Below are 11,132 nucleotides of genomic sequence, written 5' to 3'. Positions count from 1 at the left end.
AAGAAACACACTTCAGCAGTCACTGAGGAAGCAGCAGTGAGCTCAATACGCTGAAGCATTCAATCAGAACTGCCTGAAAAATATCAAAGCCCAAAAATTAATCAGGAAATGTTTGAAGAGACGTGGAAAAAGATGATATTCTTAATATGTGACAAGAGAATAAATTCCCTCCATTCAATAAAAAAAGCAGACAATTGAAGAATTAAGTGTCTCTCATTTGGAAAGCAAACTCTAATCAATGAGGACGTGATGAGAAAACCGCATTTTTCTTTTAGCACCAAAGTCACCAATTACATTGTTCAAATTATTATCAAGTAATCAAAGAAATTACCAAAATAATTGCATCAGAAGCGTTTATCACAAGTCAGCAGTCACTTTCAAATGGAGGTACTAATTGAAGTATGTAAGGTTGAAGTCAAGCAGAGCGAAGAAGCTCCTTTAAAAATTGAAAAGCTGGATTTCTTGCACTCATCTTGACTGAAAACTAATTTCTGCTCGGAGACGTATATAGAAGTCGAGTTCTCAGAATGTACGTGAACATCTGTCTGGTCTGAGACTCGGCTTCACGATTCATTCGGTATTTTCAGTCACTCATAATTCAAACAGAAATAAAAGCCCTCACAATCGATCCAAGGATCAAGTGGCAGCTCACACGTCGCTGGTTTGAAGCCTCCAGTCGGCCATTTAGTGTTTTGGAAAATGTATTTGGAGGACAACGTGCAGCCGAGGAGCCCCCCCCCCCCCAAACGGAGCATCATTTAAAAAATGAACATCAAGTTGTATTTCAGACTGAGACCATCAACTCATCAGAGAGGAGGAGGGACATTTTCCCATAGACTTCAACACACTCTGACTTGTTAGAACCCGTGGAGTCGCCCCCTGATGGTCCGTAGATGGAACGAAGGTTTCAGGCTTCATTTCCTGATTTCACGTCAGCCTCCTGAACATTCACCTGGATCTTCTGCTTATTTTCTCCTGTGGGTTTAATGTTTCTCCTCCACAGAACCTGCAGTCTTCTTACATTTCCACCAGCCTTAATCATCCCACAGCGTGAAATAATTTATGGATTACAGGAAGAAGGTGCGGACCCACCACGTCCACCCAGCTCATATTCATCCCCCGTCTAAATCACGCCGCTTCCTCTCGGCCTTTTGTTTGTCCGATGCCGTCTGTGACATCCATCCCACACGGCAACAACATCGGACTGATCAATCAACAGGCTGCTTCATACTGCTGTCATTGTCAGAGTCAACGAACGCACACTGACAACCTCTGTTTGCATCCTTTCTCCGCTCGCTCTGGGCCTCGGCCGGCCCGTATAGGCCCCCCTTTGTCCTCCCCGCCCGTATTGATGGAATCTGAAAGTAAGCAGATTTGCAACGGATATTAACAGTAGGCCCGCAGAACAATGGCACAAGGTTGAGAACAAATGTGCCCTTTATGTCCAGCGGGGGCCTTGTTCCAAGAATGGGGGGGGGTGTATTCTCACACTGCAGATGGAAATGTCTTCTCCCTCACACACACACACAGTTTAGACTTCAGCTCGGCGTTCTGAAACGCACAAACACAAATCAAACATATTCTGCAGCTCCAAACAAGCAGCTGGGGAGTCTGTGCGGCTCTACGACCCCCCCACCACCTTCACTGCGTCTTCCTCCCCCTTTAATGGCTCCATCCTTCCACCCCTTTGACAACATCATGGGGAGTCTTATTGGTTGAAGCAGCAGGGAGTCTCCTCAGACACACAACTCGGCCTCTGGCCTGCAGTAACGCAACACCTCCGTGGGGTCAGAGAAAAGTTGCGCTGGCGATTATTCATGTCTTTCTTCGGCGCGTCGTTAAGCACGCTGCGTGACGCGCTCAGGCCGCTCTGGGGAAAAATTTCTTCCTGAAGTTTGTTGGCAACTTTGGCATCTCCGTCTTCGATGTGTTTGGATTTTGCTGGGGCATGATGATAGTTTGTTCTTTTGTGTTGTTGTAGTTTGTTAGCTCATCCACTCAGTATCAGAAGAGGATCATGTTTAAATTTCATTCTTGCACCGTTCTTTTTGTTACAAAAATATCAGTCTGCTGAAGATCAGCAGTGAATATGTAATAATTCATTACAGAATTGACCCTTTGTGAAGAAAACACCGTCTGAAAGCAACAACGTCGAGAAAATCATCTTTGTATGTAAAATAAAGGCAGGATGTGAATTTTAGTTTCCTCTTCCTTTTCATGAATCCAGGTTTGTAATTGATGGAATAAAAAATAAAACCTGACAAAAGAAGCAAATAAAGGAGCGCTGGAGTTGTTCATTGACTGCATCTGTTCTTTAAAACTGCGTATCACTTATTTTAGCTCTCTTGTGGATGTGGATCATATAAAGAGCTGTCATTTCTACTGACATTTATTTTATTGTCCTAAAATAACACGTCAACACATTTCACTGTTCAGTTCACGTCGTCTGTCTTTAAATGGTCAAAACTTGTTTATTTTCATTCCCTTAAGGGAGAAAAGTGATGGAAAATAATGCCATACTATAAATAATTCATTTCGTATAGAGCTGATATCACATCAGCACCGAGTTCCCCCTCAAATAACAACTGAGGTCAAGCAAACTCACAATATTTGGTCAAGCAATTTTGTCCTTGAACGTCGGCTGTTGAGATGAAAATGGTGCATCCGTTTGTTAAGAGCCCTCTCCTGAAGATTCACCGCCATCGTACAACACTTCGAGTAGGATTTTACAAAACAGCTGAGGGACGGCGAGAGTGAACAAACAACACATGCAGGAGAGCGGCGGGAAAATAAATCACAACTGTTGTGTTAAAGAGGCCGCGGTGTAAACCAGAGCCGACTGGCAGATTAGATATAATGGACTCTTCAGTGAAACCAATGCACACTTCAAACCTTAGCCGCACTGTAAGTGTGTGTGTGTGTGTGTGTGTCAGGTTGTAGTCACGGTTTTTAAATCTTAAGTAGAGCCTCCAGTTTGTGTATTTTTGTGTTGGTCATCTTGTTTTGCTTTTGAGGAACCTGAGCTTCATTTAAAAAATGAACATCATGTTGTGTTGAAGACTGAGACCGTAAACTGATCAGGGAAACGTTTACCGAGCTGATAAATCAGGGCCGGTTAGCGAGCCGCCACACAGGAAGTGAGTTTTGTTACTGCGACACCTCCGAGGTCTTCCATCAGACGTAGACGGCATCATTATGTCTGCTCTCACAGAGAAATTACTGTTTTAACATGTTCACACGTGTGTGTGTTCATCAGGCAGAGAGGACGTGGACACAAACTACTTTATAAACAGACGGCAGACCTCCGCCGAGGCCGGCGTCGAACAGCAAACATCAAAAATCTGAGAAACTAAACTCAGATCTGCTTCGTCTCTGGCCGACGTCCCCCAAAGCCACAAATAAACAAAGAATGCGGTGAAGAGGAACCTGAGCTGGTCTAACCCTGACTCTTCGTGCCACCTCTGGGCGCTGACGTTGGCTTGTGTCCCGAAGAACAAGCTCGGTGCGGTCGTTGGAGACGGATGCTGCAGCTCGCAGAGTGGAAAAGGTGGGTTTGGTTCAGCTTCGATCAGGACCGGCGGTCCAGCAACGTTTGTAAATGTCATGACAGCAGAAACGAAGACAACGAGAAGGTTCAGCTCTGAAAACAGATCAGCGCACGTGATGTTCATCGTTCATCTGACTCCATCTTAACGTAAAGAAATGATGAAGACTAAAAATAACTACTTTCACGTACTTGGTGTTGATCTCTGGGGGGAGATCTGCTGCAATACCCATCAAACTCCAGAAACTTTTAAGTCTACTAAATCTTGCTAAAGGGCAAAAAGGCAAACTCTCAGATACCTGAGAGGCTTCAGGGAGGAAGGAATAATCATTTCTCTTCGGCTCTCTCCGCCTCACGCTTCTGTCTGGGCGTCTGACAAGGTCAGAGCAATGATTCCTCCAGCAGACGGGGGAGTCTGAAGTCGGCCCAAAGCACCACCCCAGCTGTGATGCTGTCAGAGGCGTAAAGCACCAATATTAAACAATGCCAACGGCCCCCACCGCCGCCGAGGCACAGAGCGAATGATGCAATGAAAGACGGAGTGAGAATGACTCCGCCATCACAGAAAACATAAATCACTCCGTGTTGTAGCTGCGTTAATCTGCCGGGAGGCTTTCAGTCAAATCCAACTATCTCCAGTTCTGACGTCTGCGTTAACGACAGAGAGAACAAAACACGTCACATCGCAGCAAGAAGCAGTAAATCTGAACGAGCCGGACGATTCAATGACGTCGTCTTTTTCATTTCCCTTTCAGATAATTCACTTCTCCTCTGATTTTAGAACTTCACTTTAACTCGTTCAGACGCTGAAGAAGCATGAACCGTCATCCTATCGATGTCCACCAGGGGGAGCGACTCCACTGGTTGGAAAAAGATGTCAGGTTATATTGAAGTCTATAGGAAAAGGCCCCTCTTTTCCTGATGAGTTTATGGTCTCAGTCTGAAATACAACCTGATGTTCATTTTTTAAATGAAGCTCCATTAGGAGGGGAGGGGCTGGGGGCGGGGCTGCTGTGTGACTGACAGCTGGGACGGGTAACAGAGCAGGTGAGATCCACCTTCTCCTCCAAATACGGTTCATTCTGGTTAAAAAAAACAACAAGCAGGAAGCAGATAGTTTGGTTTACTTCAGCTTCAGTTCATAACAGAGCACGCCGTCCTGTCGGGCAGTTAATCAGCTTAACACACATTTCTTCAGGAGTGAGCAACATATGAAGTTTGAAACAACAATAAAGAAGTTTACAGGTTTTGTTTTACCTGTTGCAGGCCGACGGGGTTCGTCTGAACTCTCTCTGCACTTTGTGTTGTTGTGGATTCATCCATGATTCCAGCTGCCTGTTTCCTGAAACCGTCCAGGGCACCAGCTGACGCACCATCTCCCCCCTGTGGCAGCCGAGCTCATCTGAAGAAGAAGAAGTTGATGTCAGCCGTCTGCTCAGAATACACAACAGTAACAACACGTTTATTACACATCAAGATGCTGTTTGTCGATGTCAAGCACAGATACTTTAAAGGTTTGTGTTTCTGAAGCATCAAAATTAAAAATAACATCATCACAGCACGAACCAAGGACCCAGATTGATTATTTTTTTCTGGTGTGTTTGTTGAACATGTTGGTGTGTCGTTGTGACTCCATCTTCACACATTTTGTTAAGTGCTGCAAACCTGTTTTTATTTATTTGTCATGTTTTTTCTTAACTGATGAAGTTTGTTGTTTCAATCAAGCATCGCTTTGTGGTGATCTTTTTAAGCTTCTTCTCACACGATTCCCTCCTGGACGTTGTTGAACGCACCCAGAGAGCTGAGTAAGAGAATCCTGTGTGACACCTACACATTCATAAGTGCTGAGATTTGGTTAAATAATGTCATTTAATGAAAGATTGATTGAATTAATTAAAGCCTTTTGATAGCCTTAATTAAACCAGCTTAAATCTTGCTAGCTCAGTTTTACAACGAGACATTAGTCTGGAACGTCCGCTGAGAATCTGTTTAACTGAGGCAGCGAGAAGCTGTCGGTGTCAGCAGAGCTGATAGTAATGACAGAAAGCGGCAGCGCCACATAAAACCTGATCCCGCCTGCAAAGTCATTTTAATCTGGGCCCGGGGGAGGCGGTCCTGTCTGCGGCGCCTCGGCCTGCTGGAAACACTGCGGCTGTCAGAAGACGTGTGGAGGCGGCGAAATAAAAAGAGAATTATTCACACAAATAAATGTTTCCACTCTTTGTGTCGCTTGTTTTAGTGAGTGTCCTCACTGATCAGGTCAGATTCAGAACCTTCATGGACCACGAGACGTTCTGGTCTACGGTCACCAGCTGTGGAGAGCCTCCATGATCTCCCCCATTTCATTTTTCCTTTTCTGGTTTCCTGTTTTTTTCCTGATTGGGTGGTGCAGTCTGCCAGCCACACAGTGGCGTCTCTAATTCCCTCTAATTTAAAGAACGAACATCATGTTGTGTTGAAGACTGAGACCATAAACTCATCAGAGTGGAGGAGGGACATTTTCCCATAGACTTCAATATAAGGGAGCAGGAAGGACATTTTCCCAATACATCCCAACTCCTCTTTTGAAATGTTTCCCAATCGGGATCCATGAGTGAATAATTCTTGACTTGATTTGGATTTGTCAGAATGAAAAAGCGAACTTTGCAGTTAAATCTTCCTGCTGTCCGTTCCAACACGTATTTATGGATCTGATTCATTTCATTATTCTCTTTATCATCAATGAAAAAAAAGAAAAATGGAATCAGTTTCACCGACTGTCTATTCTCGACGCTGCGCCGTCCACTGCCGGTCTGTTGACCTTTGACCTCAGCCAATTAAAAGTGGTCAGGGAGCTCTTGATCACCTCTTGACCTGCGGAGACAGAGAAGTGGTTTGTTTTTGTCGTGTCTGTGTGAATAGTCTGACCTGTCCTGACCTTCCAGTCGTGGCTACATTAGAAAGCATAAAGCGGTGTGTGTCCCAAACGTGGGACATTTATTTTCTCCTTCTCAGCCCAAAACACAGAAACTTGATTACATTTGTCAGGAATGCGTTGTGATTCCCTGAACGCTCTCGTTTCCTGTCTTACTTTGAAATTACTTTCTTCATTTGCTTCTTTTTAATAGATGAAGACTCATTTGGTCATTTGGGAGTGAAGACAACATGATGTTTGTTTTTTAAATGATGGTCCAAAATAGAACATAAATCAGGGGATGGGTTGGGGGGCGGGGCTACTGTGTGACTGACAGACTGGGTCCAGATCAGGTCACCTGCTGCTCCAAATGATACTAAAGCTAAGTTAAAGTCAAACGTAGAAATAAAGAGCAGCTGGTGGACACGTCATGATGGAGATCGTTGGGAGATCAGATGTGGTCCTGCCCCCTGGTGGTGGCCTCTGAACCCGTCTGGACTTCACTCAGAACTCTGTGTGGGCCCAGCAGGACGGAGCAGGACTGTCCCCCGACCTCCACTGCTGATGAAGGAACGTCCTCCATCATCAACCAACAGACGGCGCCCTGCTGTGATCAGGTCCCACCAGTGGTGGACTCGGAACCGGACCGGTTCTGCTCATCCATCCTTTTGGTGGTGATTACTTCACTCGTGTCGGATCTGCTGTTCTATCAAATGTTCGGGACTCTCAGCTTTTTAACTTCAAGTCCTCAAATTTTATTCCAAACCAAAATCGAGATTCTGGAGAGGTGGATGGTTCGGTTCTGGAGAAGTTGGTGCCATGCCAGCATCAGCTTTCTGTCCCACAGCTGAGGGGAACAACTCTCTGAGCTGACTGGTTTTAGAGCCCACAACTTTTCTTTGTTTGGACCCGACACAGCTGGTGAGAAAGCTGAAGAAAACAGAAAACAACGTTTAGGAGCTGAAGGGACAGAAATTTAACTTCAGAGCTGGTGGACACCAAAAAGAAAAGTAAATATCAGAATAAATGTTAGACGAGGTCATTAGATTCCCCTCAAAAATGTTAAAGTCACTCTGAGCAATGAATGTTTTCTTTATGAATGAACTAAACATTAATTCCCTTTTTGAAAATAGCGTCGTTCATTTAAAAAAATCCATTAACTTGCTAATTTCTTAGAAAAATTTCTTTTAATTGAATGAATTTGCTGTTTTTTTTTTTTATTAATCTTAATCAAATACCATTAATAGATGTGATTATTCTGTCACTGCATAAGAATCTTTTTTGATGGACCTTTGAGTCATAAAACTGTAAAATGATCACACCAGACGGACTGTGACTGAATTCATTTCATTTCTTTTAGTGGAGCTGAAAACCTCCTTCCTTCGCTGCACAAAACATTTGGACAACAGTTCAATTCTTAGCGACTTTATTTCAGTTTCAGTGGTTTTTAAAACACCTCACTGTTTCTCCAAACATCTCATTTTTCTCGCAACCTCTGAGATAAGCAAGCAAGACATTAACATCTTCAAACATGGCCAAGTCTGCCGTGATTAAACTCTGTGCCAAACGACATTTTGAAGCAAACTAGTTGACAAGAGTCGACATTAAGACGAGAGGGGAGCAAAACGATCACATAATGACCGATAATTATATTCTGTACATGAATAAAACCTGACAAAAGACAGACGCAGAAAGGAGCAGTGATCTGACAAACCAAATGCCTGAACAGCCTCATGTGTGGGTCAAATGTGTGTGTGTGTGTGTACACATGCATGTGCACTTGTGTTCTATCATACAAACAGTACCATCACAGAGAAACCACGTGTGTTCTGATAAGGCATTATGTGGCACAACACAAAATCAGAAACTCCACGGAGCAAAAAGAACAGCATCTGTTTTTAAGGCCAAGAAACAGAATAAAGTCAAGAAGTCCTCAGGAGCCTTTAAAGGTTCGGACTGAGTGTTGGGAGGGGGCAGGTGAAGGATGGGGCTTTATCCCGACAAAGAAAAGGTGTGTTGTTGTTGTTGTTGTTGTTGTTGTTGGGAGGGGGCAGGTGAAGGATGGGGCTTTATCCCGACAAAGAAAAGGTGTGTTGTTGTTGTTGTTGTTGTTGTTGTTGGGAGGGGGCAGGTGAAGGATGGCGCTTTATCCCGACAAAGAAAAGGTGTGTTGTTGTCGTTGTTGTTGTTGTTGTTGTTGTTGGGAGGGGGCAGGTGAAGGATGGGGCTTTATCCCGACAAAGAAAAGGTGTGTTGTTGTTGTTGTTGTTGTTGGGAGGGGGCAGGTGAAGGATGGGGCTTTATCCCGACAAAGAAAAGGTGTGTTGTTGTTGTTGTTGTTGTTGTTGTTGCTCTGGAGCAGCTGACAGAGAAACAACAGAAACCGGAGCAGAACGAGTAGAAAATACATTCATGAAGACATCTCGACAAACAAAACGACGTTAAGAAGAGCAGAACACCGTCAGTTCAAACGGCTCAAGCTGAGGCAACAAAAACACACAAAAACACACAAGACCAGTTAATGGACTACAGTGCAGTCAGCTGGGGGATCTGGATCTCATGAATGAATGAATGAATGAATGAACAAACGAATCAACTGTAGCCCTAAAATCCGCCTGTTTAAAAATATTATTCTTATTAATGACACAGTGTTGTCATCGGACTGCCGTCATAATTTGTTGGTAAAGTTTGTTAAAAACATTAAATGAACAGAAGAAGGTAAAACATCGTTGTGTTTGCGTCGTCTCAGTGTAAAACGTTAGCACACCTCATTTTAATCGGACTGTTTCTAAAAGGAGGGGAGATTAAATGATATATTTAATCATTTATTATTTAATCAGATATTATAAAATGCTGTTATGAACACAAGCTAGCCTGTTTGTTTAGCAGTAAACATCCAGTGACACACTTCCTGTTGGCACCATTTCCTTTCATTGTTTTTTTATTTTGCCCCATCCTAGTTTCTCCGTCACTCAGAGCTCCACCTGATGGAGGACAGAACTCTGAAACTGGGCCGGAATAGATGCTGTAAGTCCAGATCCCGTTCAGTATCTCTGTTTTTATTCATATATATTTTTGCATGAGTTAGCCCGAACCTGACTCGTCCCACCACAGCCGGACCCGAACCTCCTCACGGGCTGCCGTACTTTTGGACAGTCGGTGACGTTCCCTGAGAGCCCCAAATACATTTCTCTACGACGATCACGTGTGGTCCTGAATGACGAAGGTCAGGAAAAAATACACAACCTACAGGATGATGAAGAGAACAAAGCCGATATTTACAAACTGTTCCGGGGATATTCTGGTGTCGGGTCGCTGTGTGCTGCTGGTGGAAATGATCGAATCAAAGAATCTACGGGACGCAACGAGGACCAATCAGTCACTGATCAGTTTGGTTGAGCTGACTTTTTTTTTTTTTTTTTTTTTACTTTTTTTAAAAAACAAAAACAAACAAAGAACGAAAATCAAGTTCCCAAAACTGGTGACCACAATAGAGATTGTGTGAATGATGAAAACAGTCGTCACACACACACACTGCTCCCACAGTTCCTATTGTTACGGGTTTGTATACAGTGTTGATCTAAATATTTAGTTTCTGTGATCCTTTTTTGTTTTGCTTTTTTTGCATTCTATGTTTCAGTCTCTGGATGCTGATTTTGGCTTTAAGCGATGAACCGCTCCTATGGATGGTGAGTTTGCATTACGAACTGGGTCTCTCTTTCCACAAACTCAAATCCTTCACAGTTTGTTTCAGCGTCCACCTTCGTCCTTTTTTGACCCCAAACATATATATATAGATTTATATTTAGTATTATAAAAAATAAGTTATTGCGCATCCAAAAAAAAGTGCATTGTATATTTGAAAAATATCTTTCTCTCTTTTCTCTTTTCTGCTTTTCTTCATTTTTTTCTGTGAATTGGGGGGAAGGGGGCGTGGTTTGCAGTGATGGGGGGGGGCGACGCTACGCGATGACCATCGGGACGTCGTCGGAGAATCCGCTGATCATCGGAGCATCTTCATCATCATCACCTGGAGAGGAAACAGGAATGAGGAAATTTTATTCATGTATTATACGTTTTTTTGTTGAAATAAAATTATAATTACTGTAGTTTATGTTTCAGGGCTGCTTTTTTTTGCAGCACATAATTATACTGACAAACTGAATGTGTTTGATGATTTTTTTTGTATAAATATTACAATGAATTCATTTAAAATTTTGAATTGTTGGTTTTCTGGTTGACTGAATCATTTTTACATTTCATTTGTTTTTTACAGCGTCTGATAAATCCAAACAGGTTCATCTCTGAGTGAAGGGAAACTCTCCATCAGAGACTTCACCTTTGACCCCAGGCGACTCTCTGGAGTCCCAGAAACACAGCCTGCTGGTCTCTGCAGAGACCGTTTCCTCACCCAGCTCGTCCCCGGAGGAGAAGATGGCAGAGCCCAGGCGGGAGTTGTAGTGGGAGTTGGCGAAGGCGGTGAAGTTGTTCTGGAGTCGTCGGTGTCGGAGGTAGAGTGCAACCAAACTGCCGCACACTCCGAGCAGCAGCAGGAAGAGCACGGGCACCACCACTGCCGCCATGTCCCCCGAGTGGCCCTCGCCGCGGGAGGCGTCGCTGGCCCCTGGACCGGAATAAAATGAAGATCACGTTCAGGACGTAAACTTTGATTTCCCAGAGCAGAGCGGTCTGAGT

At 43.8% G+C, this 11,132-nt stretch overlaps 1 protein-coding gene across 3 annotated transcripts in view; it reads right to left on the bottom strand.

Annotated features, from left to right (window-relative positions):
- Nucleotides 1-9,837: 9,837 nt before the first annotated feature.
- sorl1 (sortilin-related receptor, L(DLR class) A repeats containing) overlaps nucleotides 9,838-11,132 on the bottom strand; it is a 50,084-nt gene continuing 48,789 nt past the window's right edge. For all 3 annotated transcript variants that reach the window (XM_029516994.1, XM_029516995.1, XM_029516996.1), the window contains exons 47-48: nucleotides 10,849-11,061; nucleotides 9,838-10,467 (exon numbers count right to left, since the gene is read on the bottom strand). In XM_029516994.1, the coding sequence (XP_029372854.1) occupies nucleotides 10,400-10,467; nucleotides 10,849-11,061 (281 nt within the window). In that variant the 3' untranslated portion in view covers nucleotides 9,838-10,399. The remainder of the gene's footprint in view (nucleotides 10,468-10,848; nucleotides 11,062-11,132) is intronic.

This window comes from Echeneis naucrates, chromosome 13 (assembly GCF_900963305.1).
Source record: "Echeneis naucrates chromosome 13, fEcheNa1.1, whole genome shotgun sequence".
Taxonomy (NCBI): Eukaryota; Metazoa; Chordata; class Actinopteri; order Carangiformes; family Echeneidae; genus Echeneis; species Echeneis naucrates.
This window is presented reverse-complemented; position numbering and strand designations above follow the sequence as displayed.